The following is a 16,255-nucleotide window of genomic DNA, read 5'->3' as shown; positions in this document are numbered from 1 at the left end:
ACACCATCCCAATCTTCCTCCTAAAGGTTTCCAAATACTTAGAGGTTTTGGGATACTCCTTAAACAAAGAAAAAAAAAACTGAAATATCTGATCAAGAGAACAAACTCACTGAAACCAAGGAACTTCTCCAGGGGTGGCCCCCTAAGCCTATATAATGGTGGAGAAGAATAGAAACCATCAAAATGATGTTTGACTCACAAGTTAACTTTCTAACAAGTATGCTCCCTCTTTCCCTCACAAAGCCTTCCTTAAATATACAACCAAAAAACAAATTCATTTGGGATGATAAAAAAGCATGTATAGCCCTAGAAGAATGTACGCGAATCCAACAGAAAGAGGGCCTGAATCTACCAGACATTGCAAATACCGAATTGCTTACTTGGCTGCACAAGTCACAAGTTGGTTTTGCAGGGAAGTTAACTTTCCAACAAGTATGCTCCCTCTTTCCCTCACATAGCCTTCCTTAAATATACAACCTAAAAAGCAAATTCACTTGGGATGATAAAAAAGCATGTATAGCCCTAGAAAAATCTACATGAAACCAAATGAAAGAGGGCCTGAATCTACCAGGCATTGCAACATACCGAATTGTCTACCTGGCTGCACAAGGCACAAGTTAGTTTTGCAGGGACGGCTTCCGACATCCACAATGGGTGCATATAGAACACAACTATTACCTTACCCCTTCAATCTCTCTTGACATTGGGACTCTCTTGCATCCCGAACAACGTTTACTCTCTCACCAAAGTTAATAGCATGGTACAGACCCCGAAATACTTGGATACGACCCTAGAGAATTAAATGCACAAGTTAACGCTATAATCTCTCTGGTACCATAGACACATTGCAATACATAAAGTTACACCGTTCTAGTAACAGTGGGCTCAAACATGTATAAGCACAATCCAAGACTTAGGCCCATCCGACAACCCACCACCCTCTTGACCCTCTTGATCTCCCCCCAGCACTGTCCAACTTCAGGAAAACATATATAGACACATCCAACCACCCAGGAAATCTCTATGTAACCAACTTCTGAAAAAATTGTCATCCCTCATCCCTAACCACCCGACTCATTAAAGGAAACCTTCTGGCAAAACATCTTGCAGTCACATCCGACAGGGAAAATATCTGTGCCCTTGCACAAACCTGCTTTTAGACTTTCTACCAACTGCACTGGACACCTGCGAAACTCAAGAGAATGGGCTTAATTGAATCTAACACATGCTAGAGATGTGAGGAAGCACCAGCCAATCTGGAACACATGCTACTCAAGTGCAGACATGGAGCTCCTCTATGGGGAAATATCACAAGTCTGATCCAAAAGACAACCAAAGTTCACCTTACCTTAGAACTCCCTAAGATCGCTCTGGGTATCAAGTCCTATTGTCACCCCACATTATGTGTCAATTACGACTTACAACTCACTGACCGTCTACTTACCTCAGGAGATTAAATCATCTCTCTCGGAGCGGAAATCCAAAACCACTATTTCCTACAAAAAATGGTGGGTACTCCTATGCTACACCAGGATGCTGACAACAACGTATATGCAAAAAAGCCTTCACAGTACAGCACCAAGAAGGTTTGTAACAATCTAGACATATATTTGCATAAGTGTAAACCTCCATAACACCCCTAACTAATCCTTATTACCTCCCCAAATGCCTTGGAGCTACACATCCCCACCTGAGTCTACGTAAATAGGAATGTAGTGTGGACCACATGGTTGGGATATATCCCTCCTCCCTCACTCCTTCCTTCCCCATGTCACTCATATTTTCTGTAGATCCCTGTACTCTATGTTTTGTGAGTTGTTACCTCAGATCATCCAACACATGTATTTCAGAAAGCAAAAATTCCGACTCTACCAATGACTACGTCACTCGTGCCTCCCATAGCCTAATATATATGTTTGTCTACAGTTTGTATGTTTATGAGGTAAATAATCTTCGAGTGGAGCCAACTTGCTGAGGAGTGAATTGATTAATTCATAAACATGAATTAAGAATTTTTGCACCAACATGCGAATTTGGAGAGCATGTTGATATATATAATTGTTTCTCGAAGAAGAAGCAAGAGAGGTTACTGGCATATTAAAATCAAACTTGTATGGAAGTTTTGGACTTAGGAAAGGGTATCAAGCTCTCTATCATTTCATAAAAAGTGCTGAACACCGATGTGCCAAATAACATGTTGGTTACTAATCAATCTGATATAGACACATAAGGTATGTTTGGTTAATGTGGGTAAATGAAGAATGTGTTATACAAAAAGTCTAATTTGAGGTGTTATAGATGTTGTTAAAAAAATCACATATGTAACAGTTCAACTTGACCTGCTGTTGGAAAACGTTGTATGGTATGCAAGACAACTTTGCACTCCCGGGCAATGTGTAGATTGAACAGGAACACTGTGAAATTTAGAACTGTTGCCTTATCTGAGGATATGTGTCGAAAAACTTAGTAATGTAGTTTTAACAACTGAGAGTAATTCTTTTACAGATGGTACTTTGGTTAAGAGACCATTGGTGAAAGCAATTGTGGGAGGCATGACCTTGTCTGTTATGGCAGTCTCTGACTCTGCTATAACACTTTTAAGGGATTCCACATTTTATGGTCACTTGAACAGTATATTCCACTTGTTGCCAAAATGTGGTAAATGATTGAAGTATACTAATATAGCGCAGTTGAGAATTTGTTGTCATAGCAGAGTGCCCACGACACCCAGCATCTCCTGTCCAACCAAGATCCAGGCAGTAACCAACATACCTATCACTGCCAGAACCTTAGCTAGACAAGTTCCACAATGGACATTTGACTTCCCAATATACCTGCTCAGGTTCAATTATACACAGCATTACAACATCAATGTCCAAGGTTACAACAGCAATGGCTCTGCAACAGATTTCAGTAGTTTTGCTCTATTAATGCCTCTCATTTAATTTCATTTCATGTGTTCACTGCCTTTGAAGTTTCAATGTTATGAATTAACTATCACATAGTGGATGTTGGGATATCTCCTCATATTTCCTTTTACTGTTTATACATGTCTTTTTTGTTGTCTATTAAATAACAGTAAAACGTTATGAGCAAAAAAGAATGTATATGCTTTTTCAATGCTGAGCCTAAAAGAGTCCCCAGTTTCTCCTGCCTAAGATGTACAATGCTACTTCTGCAATGGCAACATACTTTCTTTAGCTCTAAATACATTTAGTTTTAATACCTGTTTTTAACCCTTTATTAAATTTGTACTTTTTCTACTGCTAAATGTATATGTTTATTATTTTGTATGTTGTTGCAATTTCTACAGGGATGAGTACTGGCAAAAACACTTAATAAAAAGTGCAACTATAAACAATAATAATAAAAACAATAATAATATTAATAAACACTATTACAACTGATATTATTAGTTACTAGTATTATTCTTATTGTTATTCTTATTGTTGTTGTTATTGTTATTATTAATACTAATGGTATTAGTATTATTATTGTTCTTAGTTGGATTACTGTTACTAAAATGATTATTATCACCGCTATTACTACTACTACAGGTGGCTAAAGGTAACATTATTATTATTAATATTAGTATTATTATTATAGTACAGTTGCTTTATAACAGTTAATATTAATAGAACCAATAATAATAACAGCCAGTTTTCTCAATTTCCATTAGAAAAATCACGGTGCTTTCCAAAACTCCTTAATAATAAAATAAATAAATGAATACAGAACGAAATTGTATAGATAGTGATGATTATAGTCGAAAATGGCAACATTGAGAACAGCAATAACGATTATGTTCTTAATAATAGCAATACAAAAATCAATGCACATGATAGTAATTAGAATTGTGATACTACTGCTACTTGTAATAATAATAACAACAAAGACAATAATAGTAATGTATATTATAATAATAACTTTACAAATTATTAAGAAAGTATTGTGATTGCCACTGAATATTACTTGGAAAGATAGGAATTACCTTCTAATTAATTTAAAAATGACTATTAAAATAAAATCAGGGGAAATACACTTGATGTTTTCAGTTTGATGAACTAATAATTTGTGGAGCTCAAAATACTCACCTGCCAGGGCTTGAACCGGGAGAAGTTGGCACACGAATTACCAATGAATGGCCCATGCCCTGGCACACAAAAGTACATGCTTCTTAGGGCATGAGCCACAGTGTAGACTGCATTATAAATAATGTAGGAGATCCTCAAGTCTGGCTCATCTTGATACTTGTCTTTGAATCTTTCCAGCTTTTCTTGACCTGTGCAGATGGTAAAATCTTTACCTAATTCCAATGCTGTTTGGGTCAGATTGGATTTTGGGGTTGGCCAATGACATCCAAACACCCTCTCCCAGAATGATTTAACAAAGATGTCACTGAGGAAATTTGCAGGATGAACTTTAAGAAGGAAATCCTTGAACCCTGGGATTGAACCTTCATGGACGGCAAGCCCGATTGTGTCACCAATTGTGTTGGTGAATTCCGTGTGAGAAAACCTGGTTGAGGTTGACCAACCTTCACTGGCAACCCATACTTTAATGGTAAAGTTCTGTCTTGCCAAAGCCTGCATCACCAGGGTCAAATATGGGGCAGTGCAAAAGGCAATGATGACATTGACCCGTGACCTCATGACTGTCTCTACAATGAAACTGATTCTGACACTAGACGGCTCAATGGGGATTGATTCATGGAAGGCAATGCAGAAATTAGATTTAAGGAGCTCTGCCTTAAAAAAATGAGAGCCCAAGAGACCATAATCATCCTCATTAGATAGCAGGCCAACCCAAGTCCATCCGAAGTGTACCACCAGCTGGGCAAGTCCGCGGGCCTGGATGTCATCACTGGGAATGGTCCGGAAGAATGAAGGGTACTGGTCTTTGTCACTAAGCAATGAGCTGGTTGAGAAATAACTGACCTGCAAATATATGAGAGTTTACAGACATTAACAAGAGGATTTTCTTTTTCAATGTGTTCATATTTTTCACAAATGACTCAATACTTTTAGTTAAATGTAAATTTTTCTGAAAATAACACAATAACACTGTCTAAGGCAACTGGTTTTGCTGATTAGTAGAAATCTTGTTTCTGGTTGACTGGGATGTGAGCCCTTGTCAAGCAGCAACCACAATCCTAGTTAAGGTAAGGCACCAGCCAACCCCAAAGTAACATATGCTCACCCTCTGGTAGCTTGGCACAGAGCAGTCAGACTTAACTTGAAGGCAATGTGTAAAGTGCTTGTACAACACTTAAAATAGAAAAAACACTGAAAACACTGCACAAAAAGATCCCACACCAGGTTAAAAAAGTGCAGCGTAGTTTAATAAATATAAACAGACCAAAATGATTTAAAAAACAATCAGTAGAACCATGGTTATGAATTTTTAAAGAATAAACTGTAAAATAGCACCTTTACACATAAAGCGTCAACCAAAGATATCTGGTTGTGCTGGACCAGGCCAAATCCAAAAGTTCAAGCCGACCCCAATGGAGCGTGGGTCAAATACAGTCCCACATTCTTGTATGCTGGGAGTGATGATGGTAGCAGCCCGAATTTACATTCTTTTTACTGATCTGCTAGCGCTTAACAGCCTTGGAGTGGAATAACGTGTGATTTAATTATAGAGGAGCCCTCTCAGGTTTCCCTTCCCATGTCCATGTGTAAGTAGCAGGATTTTTGGAAGAATACGTGCTCGTGTCCAAAGCTTTTCTAAGACGCCCCCCCCCCCCCGCAGAATGTGCTAATCCTCTATTTTGGTGGTTTCCCAAGCAATTTGTGCCCTTGGGGACCCATATTATACCAACATCCTGAATACATGCCCGTGCAGTGACTGTGGACATAGGCATTTCCCGCACATTTCTCTCAATTTTTTCTATAAATGCAGAACTACGAAAATGCATTCAGGAAGGACATGAGTGCTGGCATTGATGTCCAGGGCTCGGAGATGTTCATAAGAACACCATCCGCATAGGGGAGAGATTTAAGAGGCCAGAATGAGTTGGAATACCTTGAATAATATGGGTACCACCTTTTGGCCTTCATTAGAGATTGGAGGTGCAGGAAGAAGAGCAGGGGACAGCGGACAACCCTGGCGGGTGCCTCTTTTGAGCAGTATGTAAATGTAAATGTAAATTGATACTTGTACAGCGCACTACTCACCCGCAAGGGTCTCAAGGCGCTTGTACGAATACCGCTGTGGAACCCATCCTGGCTTTCCCTGTGAGGCGTCCACTCCTGGGCACCCCCAAGGTGGAGGCCAGGCATCCTTAGCATTGTGGGGGCCGTTGTGAAGATTAAGCAAGCTATTGCCCAGAGTTGCAGAGTGGGACTCCATGACTGGAATAGGCACTGAGGCGAGAATTATCAGGACAGTGGAATTTTGAGCCCAAGAGGCGGGGAATTGAACCCTGGTCCCGGGCTAGACCTCTGCATCAGGGTCGGCTGCTCTAATCATTGAGCCACACTTCTCCACCATATCATATGGGACAGGTGACCTCCGCAACTGGGGCCGAGTGCCGTCAGGTCGGTATAAAACCACATAACCCTCCTACTAAAATCCTGACCCATGTAGTCTGTATCTGTGGGGAGGTACAATCAACAGATGTCTAATAATCCATGGTCACCAAAATGGTCTATGAGTGAAGGCCAGTCTAAGGCATTGTAACAATCTGGGCCCTTTCCAACCAGTGATCGGGTCCATGGACCACATTCCAGTCTCCCCCAACCACTAGTTTGGCTGGCCCAAATTCAGTGAATAACCTGTTCAGCTGGCCAAAGAAAACTGTTTTATTTCCATTTGAGGCATACACCAAGCCCTGGATTAGTGCCTACTCCCCTATTTTCAGTTTTGCGAAGACATCTGCACTGTGTGTCTGTCCAAGATTGCAAAAGTCTGTATGGCAAGACCTTGTAAATTACGATGGCTACCCCACATTTTCCATAGGACGCAAGGTCAAGGACCTGTGTTTCCATTGGCGTTGTGTGGCTGATGCGCACTACTCTCCTGACCTATTCTCCTTTTAGCTTATTGATTTTGGCTGTGGGCAGATGGAGCTCTTATTCGATTGAATGCAATATTGGTCCTATGATGGTAATATACGATAATCTTTGTCTGCTTAACAAAGCTGGACGGACCATTGACGTTCATTGATACAATATGGATTTGCACATCTCGTAGGAAGGGTGGGGCATGCTTCCAGAGTCAGGCTACTGCTCGAATATGAGGGAAAGGACAGTTTGTCTGCATCAATGGCAAGTCAGGACAGATGAGAGATTGGTGTATTAGGACAATAGTTCATAATTCAAGTGTCTGACTGGGTGATTAGCAATACATCCAAAGCCCAGTGCACAGGCGGAGCTGCCTGTAAAGTGTGAAACTAAGTGACCCAGAGCACACAAAGTAGCAGACCCTAACTTTAATCACCAGAGTGAACCATGATGCACTGGCAGCAGGAGGCACATCCTTGAACAGAATCTGAGACCCTGGCATAATAAAAGAGGCAAATCAGTATGACAAACAATGAGACTGACACTGTTAATGGGAAGATCCCCTGGAGGGGTACGTGAACTTCTAAGAAATTCCAATGAGCACTGCATCCTCTCAGCCCCCCTGCCATCCAAAGCATCTTCCACCCTTTGAGAACCCAAAGAGACTTCAAAGTCAACTTCTAAAGGACATGCAATTGCTCTGAAGAGGTTTGGGGTGGGTGGAATTTTTTGAGGGCAGGACCATGTTCCTTATATCCAACAGGTATAGTGGCAAAAGCAGTGCAACCCCCAAAAGTAATTAAGTATATAAAGCACAGCAGAGCGATTAACAGCAAGAACAAGGATACAGGTAAAAACAGTCTTGATGCTTAATCAGGCCAATTATCCAATTTGAGACCTTGATGCATCTGGTACTACATTTCTCAGTATCTTATGAGGAAATATCTATGTCCCTGGGCTCTCATTTGGGTGTTCTTTTAGAGTTGAATTGGACTTGTCAATGCCACTAATTTGGCATAGGGCACTAAATACCATGACCAGACCCTCTCCATTTGACTGTCTTTTGAGGGTCAGGCACTGCTGATTGTGGTGCAATGCCAAGGTCTGCTGTCCAGTGGAGTAGGTACCAGGTGCACCGGTGTTCTGTAGGTGGCTGTGCTGGGACCACTTCCATAGAGTCGTACATGTTGTCCAAGAACTACTCCAGTGCCCCATGGTCTTCAAGTTCCAAAGTGTGGCCACATATAGTTACTATCATCAACGCTCAAAGAGGCCAAATTTAATCCATTCCTTTCTGTTTCACGGTGCAAGGCTAGAAACTATTTCCTCTGGACCACTGTCTGAAGGGATGTCTGCTGTCACCAAGATCAAACTTCCTTCATGATTAAACAAGCTTTCCTTCTGTTTTTCTGCCTGTAGCATGGTTCTGCTGTGCTGGTGTCTTAGTAGACATGCTATGATTGCGCTGAGTGCATCTGTTTGGCAGATAGGAGGTGCTCTTAGACTATGTGTCCTCCGGAATTCTAAGAGCTCAGAGGAGGAATCTGAAGCAGATTTGGCACAAGGAAACTGAAGTACCTGAACATAGTGCAGCCCTTCAGCATCCTGTGTAGACCAATGTGAGTGGGCTTCCAGTTCAGCTCATTTCTCTGTAGTCAAAGGATTCCAGTGACTAAGTCCATTTGCAAGCTGTAAATCTTGTTTTAAGTAAAAGTAGCGCTAAAAAGCGTTAAGTGCCCACTGCGGTCATCTGGTTACGTTTGACTAGGCCCTAGGTGGATTTTAAGCTTGACCTCAATGCAGTGTGGGTCAGGTACAGAAACCAGGTTCGACACAGTCAGAAATGTTACCTTCTAACTCACCCCCTTGCAATTAATGGGAAACATTTTCAAGGGGGCAAGGCAGCAGGCTGTGGCTGAGAGGGGTCCATGTATTCGGATGCCAGTAGGTGCCAACAGCAAACTGCCCCCTGGAGTCTTTGTCCTGTGAACAAACGGGAGCAATTGCAACCTTTCAGGTCTCCTCAGAGGTCTCAACAGCAGGTGCAGTCCTTTTTCAGTCTTACACTTGTGCTCTGAAAAGGGTGCCCAGTTGTGCCACATTTATGCCTGGCACTAGCCTGTGGTTGGTGTTTGACTACTGGTCCCTCACCGTGAACAATAGAGAAAACATTCCCAGGGGGAATCCTTGTCCAGAACCTGTATGCCCATCCCATAGGTATGGCCAGGTAAATGAGAAACCCCTCCTCTGTGGTCTAGGCAAAGGTGCTGTTCCTCTTGGATTGTTTCATGCCTGACCCGGGAAAGAAAGAAAGGTCCTTCTCAAGTGTCAGCTAACATTGGCCTGTGACTCTGTAGGCATGTTTGGAGGTAATCAAGTTCTTGGGCATGGCCCATATTGTCATACTGCCAGAGGAAAAGAATCACCTCTCCACGCTCAAGCCTTTGTCCTGCTTTTGGGGCAGTTTTCACACCTCATCAAGGGGGGTCTATTCAGCTGCCAGGTGCCAGTTGAAGCTTATGAAATTCGGCCTCCATAGGCTTTAGGCACGGAAAGGTAACTTTCAAGAAGTACATTTTCTAGAATAATAATTTCCAACCCAACTTCATCAGCGAATTCGATTTTGTAAAGAATATTTTTTTTAAATCTGAGAATTAAATTTGTAGATGTTTCTTAGTCGCAGATAAATAACATTATTAAATCATTGTATGCCATCCTGTTGTCAGTGTAAGAACATGTTTAACATTAAAGGTCATCATGTCATATGTTTAAATACCATGCATCCTTTCTTGTGTGCAGTAAGACCTACTTACGGGTAACTTGTTAATTGTTAAACTGAAGGTTTAGGCCTGTCAAATGGGTTATTATGGCAGTTTGATTTTGTTGTTTTAAAACTGCATATCCAGGCTACAATCATAGCCCTACAATCATGTTTGCACAGTCACTGTAGTGGGTGGCACCATGGGTGATGCAGTCTACTAGTGACATTTATCAATAAAATATCTACTTGTACACAGGGCAGGTTGCTTCATAAGTCTACTTTTCCTGCATTAAAATCCTGCATCAAAATCCACGTGTTACTAAATGATGCCGCAAAGAAATGGTACCTGAAATTTTACAGTAGTTTAGCATAATGTCTTTTTCCTGCTTTCAGTTTTTATGAATATTTTATTTTGAAACCTAATAATCATCACTCTTGCATTCAAGCTTCTGCAAATATCTGCATGAAATCAGAAAGCATTCAGGGAGCATTATACATGGCCTCATATTGCTAAACTTTGAAAACGTGTGTACTCATTTTTATACTGGAACCACTGCCAGTAGTGCAGTCAAAGCTTACATCATATACTTAGAGTTCTCACCCTAATGATAGAGGCTTTCAATGAATGAACCATAAATACAAGTTTGAACAGCATTAACATATGGACAAAAATATGACTTTAACTGACTGTAGACAGTGCTCATCCCTGGTCCATAATGTGGTACTGCAAACTGGCAGCCAAAGGGTTTGTGCTGCAGGGGGTTGGGCCTACATGTCTCATGGACAGAATACACATGAAAGCTTATTGCCCTTGACCCCAAACAATATCTCCAAAGCATCAGGCTATAGTAATTTCACATCCCTGGACACTTACTGTACAGGCCCATTTGCTCAATTTGTACCATATAGTAGGGACTTAAAGGTATGCACCATTTTCCAATTAGGAGTATACCTAATTTTGACATGCTTTAGAGATTCCAGCAAGTGCAATGGGGCTTCTGAGGGCACAGTTAAAAAATAGCAGCTTCTGTCCAAACAAATGATGATGATGAAGTAACTTGTATTGCGCATAGCTACTCCCAGCATGGAGCTTCCGTCCTAATATAAGATATAAAAAGATATTAACTTTGAATAAAGAGCTAGGTTTTTAGCCTTTTTTTAAAGACTGCGGAATTGGTTAGACTTTGAAGCTCCAAGGACACTATTCCATGCAACAGTTTCTTTGTGTGTGAGAGATCTTCCTTCCACTCTAGCTTGTTGGATTTTAGGAATTACAGCTAAGAGTTTATTAGCTGAACACAAATGTTTCTGTGGGTTATAGGTGCGGAACCTAGCTCTGAGATAGATGGCCACAGTCTGATGCAAGGCCCCGTTTACCAGCGAAAGTGCTTTAAACAAGAATCTTTTCTTGATAGGATACCAACGAAGATCTCGCAAATGGGGAAACTTCAACAGGTTTAGAAGTAAATGGGCTGCCGCATTTTGGACAGGCTGGAGTATGGAAGTTCAACCCTCTGTGGACTCCTAAGATCAACGATGGCCCCACTGAGGCCTTTCTTAACTCTGCTGCTAGACTCATCACTGGCTCAAAAAGATACCACCCTTTACCCCGAGCTGAAATCTCTAAATTAGCTACCTTACACAGCAAGGATACAACAAAAAATTGCTTGCATGACTCATAAATCCTTAAAATACAACACTCTGCCTTACCTGGCACAAAAACCTGTACTATCTAGTGGCTGCAGATCCTCCAGAAGGGCCAGCACCCGTCTGCTGAAACCATAGAAATTCCATAAAAAAGATAGCTTATGATTGAGCTTTTTCAGGTGTCGTCAGAGAATTTGGAACACCCTGCCTCTGGAAATCAGGACGATCCCCTCCACTATAACTTTCATAAAGGAAGTTAAAGCACTTTTGATGAACAAATTCCTGCTCTAGAACCCCTTGTCCAGTAAGCACTCAAAGACTCATCTCCTCTCCATTTTTACCAGTTTTTTTTTATTGTATTTGATTGGGATTTTCAGTGAGTTACCTCTGTATGCACATTTCGTACTCACTTTGTTATCAGTTCCTCCCAGCTCCTCCTTTGTGACTTTGTAATATGCTTGGTTTATTGCTGTTCCTTTATTCTCCATGCATGCTTTGACACATTTCTCTCAACCTATTATTTGCTTAGACTGTTTATGATAATGTATGTCATGCCAGCGTAGAGTTTTTCTTCCTTTGTACTTCCAACCACCTTGCTGGCTGATTTGCTTAGATTGTTTATGATTATGTATGTCATGCCGGCGTAGAGTCTTTCTCCCCTTTCACTTCTGATAATCTGTTGTCTGATTTATGGGTCTCCTGTTTTAAGTTCATCTGTAAAGCGGTTTGATACCCTAATGGGTATTGTTTACACTAGATAAAACTTTTTAAATAAAATAAATTAATAAACTTGAAGTTTGCACAGCAACTGATAGGGTAAACCTACATATAAGGAATTACCATAGACTAATCTGGAGGTCATCAATGCCAGAATCACCAGCTTCTTTGCTAAGAAGGACAAACCAGGTGCCAGCTACAGATCCAATTTGGGGTTTGAATGATACATTTACATAAAATTATATCCCCAGGTATTTAACTAAGCCTTCTTGTAAGCCTTGTGGGGAGGCGTCATCAAGCCAAACCTGAATTCTGGTGCGGAATTGTCCAAAATACAGTATTTCCGTTTTCTCCGCATTACACTTAAGTTGGTGTTCGGCCATCCACTGAATGACAGTAGTTAGACAGGTTTTAATCCGGGCTCCTGGCAACTCTTCTCCCCTGTCACATGAGAACAGAAGCTGCGTGTCGTCAATGTATGATATGGTTTTTGACCCCGGTGCTCCAGAAATCTGGGCACAAGTATTAAGATATAAATTAAAGAAGGTTGGACTTAATGCTGAGCCTTGGGAACACCTACTATCCGTTCACATGGATTTGAGGGAAAAGGAGGAATTCAGATTTAGTGGCTGCGACCTGCCTGGAAGAAAGGAAGCCAGTCTAAAGCTAGTGTTGTTACACCAATAGCCTGGAGGCACGCGTGAAGTTTTGAGTGGGTGGACTGGATCAAAGGCAGCTGATAGATCTAACAATATAATCGGAGCAATTATGTGAAAAGAGGAATTTTCCTAAAACTACCCATAACTTTAAGGCAATTGTTCAAATCTAGGTGTAGGAGGGAGCCTCTCATACTGAATGTTTGCCTAACTCTACAAATTATTTCCACTTGAATTAACTGAGTAAATATTTATTTCAAGTGGATATCCTGATAAAGTGTCATGGAAAAAGCTCCCTTTAGCCTACATAAGATATGCCTGCTTTAAAACAGTTTGCATTAAATTGTTAATGGTATAACAAGCATTGGCAAACCATTGGATTTCACCTTCTAATACCAGCACAATATGTAAGATGAATACAGTCCATGACATAAGTAGTGGAAGCATGCACTTAAATAAATAAAAAGAAGGGTGTAACCTAAATTCTCAAGGGGTGGGACAGACATATTTAGGGCAGAAAGCCATCTAATCATGCACAAGGATTCAAAAGAGACAACAAAACAATCATGAGCAGAGGGCAGGCCCAAATCCCATTTTAATTATATTTTTAAGTATTGGTTACAGTGTTGTCTGTGTCATACAAATGGAACCACAAAAATGTATCCTTTCCTTAGTACAAACCATTGGAAATATATTTCAAGATGCTCTCTACCCTTCTTCATTACACCCCCCAACTTCACCTGTGGATATCGATGAAGTCCCAACAATCTGGCGATGGAAATTGAAACAGTGGAACTGGACTCGCCAATGACAGCTGTCAGTGGTGAGCTTCTCTTGCACTGGTAGTTTGGGATGGCCTTATCATGTCCTGTGAGCATCCGCAGAGTTTCCTCAATGGCCTTCCTGGCTGATAAACAGGTGTCATAGATCAGGAAGCCCAAGCTGATGTTTGGCAGTAGGCTCAGGTCTTTGTTAATTTCATTGATGGCAAACGCTATTGCTTGAACCCAGCTATACATTGTGACACTGAAGCTGAAGGACAGAGAAGAAAACCATAAGAAAAAAAAGGAAATTTAATTGAAAGCTAGTTCCAATCCCATTGTTTTAAACTGTTGCTAGATTCTGTCTCAGACATGATACAAGTTGTGTGTGAGCAAACTTTGCATAATTTCCTTTTTGCATGATTATGCAAAGACTTTGGTAACAATTCTGTGAATTTACAGAAAAAGAAAATCTGGTATTTAGTTCTTTATTTTAGTGTCAACATGTCCTCACATTCATTTTGGGCATGAGGAAGCATTCAGCACTAAGTTATGGTGTAAAGCAACAGCCACTCGTCCACTGAACACTTGTGTTGTACCATTTCTCCTGTAGTAAGATTTTAACCTAACCAGGGATAATGGCAGGGTTAATGGCAGAGTAAAGTGAAATGTCAGAAATTACATGAGATCTCATAGGTGTAATAAAATTTTTGCCCAGACCTAATAATTTCTGAATAGGTTGCAGACATTTGGTCTTCTCTGTTATGACCTTATGCCATCTGTGTATCCTAATAGGTATTTGGTATCCAATGCATCATCTACCTGTCTATCCTATCTATCTATCTATCTATCTATCTATCTATCTATCTATCTATCTATCTATCTATCTATCTATCTATCTATCTATCTATCTATCTATCTATCTATCTATCTATCTATCTATCTATCTATCTATCTATCTATCTATCTATCTATCTATCTATCTATCCTATCTATCTATCTATCTATCTATCTATCTATCTATCTATCTATCTATCTATCTATCTATCTATCTATCTATCTATCTATCTATCTGTCTGTCTGTCTGTCTGTCTGTCTGTCTGTCTGTCTGTCTGTCTGTCTGTCTGTCTGTCTGTCTGTCTGTCTGTCTATCTATCTATCTATCTATCTATCTATCTATCTATCTATCTATCTATCCATATTTAGGTGAACTCACACCTCCAGGACACATATTTACAGATCACTTGATGAACTCAGTCTCAATGGCACCATTAATTCTGCAAAGAACATTCATACCCGCCACCATTGTATCTTATAGTACAGAGCACTTACTTGCTGCAGGTCATTGGCATCTGGAAGGAAGTAAAATCATTCAGATTGTCCTGCCAAGTCATATGAACAGGGATCAATCCACCAATCATGATGTCTCCGGCCCAGTAGAATCCCACCTCGTCCTGATTGTTGAGTGAGCAACCCAGGGCAGTAGTATAGGTAAACGTAAGCCTCAGAAGCAGAACCACCAGTGGCAGCATTGTGGTTGTGGACAAATGGCTGCATGTATAGCATTAGTAGAGTCTGGGACCAGTGACTTTCTCAAGAATAGCCTAATTGACATTAAGATTAAGATCTGAAATATATATAATAGTTTGAAGTTACATTAAATACCAAAGATAATACCCACATACTGTACAAATGTAACCAAGTTGGCATACACAGTGTGCAGGAACATTACATAAGTGCTGTGGAGTAAAGTTTTCGCATTGCATTTACAGCTTCACCATTTGTAGATAATAAGACTAAAATAAATGTCATTGGGTAATGGCAGTGCTTTGTAATGTTGTGTTGTGTTAATTTTTAACGTGTGCTATCATCTGCAAGGGTATCCTAGTGCTGATGCTGCAGCATCATTCTGGGCCTAGGTAAGAGCTAGTCTAGTTGAAGGAGCCATATTTTTAGTTTCTTGTGGAATTCAAGCCTTAAAGAGGCGGCTCTGACATTCAGGGGCCGATTGGTCCATGCTTTGGGAGGGAGGCAGGAGAAGGTGTGGCCACCTATTCTGGTTCTTCGTATTTGTGGCATGTGTACTAGTAAAAGTCCAACCTAGCAGAGGTACCAGGTGGGTTTGTGGATGCTGATGTGGTTGGTGAGATATGCTGGACTTTTTTTTTGTAAGGCTTTGAAGGTGTGCATGAGGAGTTTGAAAAGAAATCATTTGTGGATAGGTGGCCAGTGGAGCTGCCTGAGGTTAGGTGGGGACAATGTGGTATGCTGTGTGCCTGGCTGCAGAGTTCTTTATGGTTTGAAGTTGTCTGTTCTGTTGCATGTTGATTCTGGCATAAAGGGTGTTCCTGTGGATGTTTTCTTACGATGAAGGCTTGGGTTGATGAGTCTGCGGGTGACGATGGGGAGACATTTGAAGATTTTCTCCAGCATCTTCAGAGTATACAAGGACAAGACAGAAACAGCGTTAATTTGTGTGGTCATGGTGAGTTGATTGCCGATGATTATGCTGAGTTTTGTGGAGTCTCCAATGGCAAGGACTATTTGCCAAAGAGCATGGCCTCCATCTTGTAGGTGTTCAGTTGGAGGCAGTTGTTTTTCATCCATTCTGCAACTGCAGTCATACAGATGGAGAACTTGGCCCAAGAGTTTGGAGGTTTGGTCGAGAGGGAAAGTATAAGTTGAGTCTTGTCAGTGTAAGACAAG

General features: G+C 40.9%; 1 protein-coding gene across 1 annotated transcript in view; it reads right to left on the bottom strand.

Annotated features, from left to right (window-relative positions):
• Window positions 1-15,081, bottom strand: part of LOC147678466 (extracellular calcium-sensing receptor-like) — a 35,700-nt gene extending 20,619 nt beyond the window's left edge. Inside the window, exons 1-3 of the mRNA XM_086945645.1 lie at window positions 14,882-15,081; window positions 13,529-13,820; window positions 4,095-4,937 (exon numbers count right to left, since the gene is read on the bottom strand). Of these exons, the coding sequence (XP_086801771.1) occupies window positions 4,095-4,937; window positions 13,529-13,820; window positions 14,882-15,081 (1,335 nt within the window). The remainder of the gene's footprint in view (window positions 1-4,094; window positions 4,938-13,528; window positions 13,821-14,881) is intronic.
• Window positions 15,082-16,255: the final 1,174 nt, after the last annotated feature.

This window comes from Lissotriton vulgaris, chromosome 12, assembly GCF_964263255.1.
Source record: "Lissotriton vulgaris chromosome 12, aLisVul1.2, whole genome shotgun sequence".
Taxonomy (NCBI): Eukaryota; Metazoa; Chordata; class Amphibia; order Caudata; family Salamandridae; genus Lissotriton; species Lissotriton vulgaris.
The sequence above is the reverse complement of the archived record's forward strand: the minus strand, read 5'-3'. Positions and strand labels throughout refer to the sequence as shown.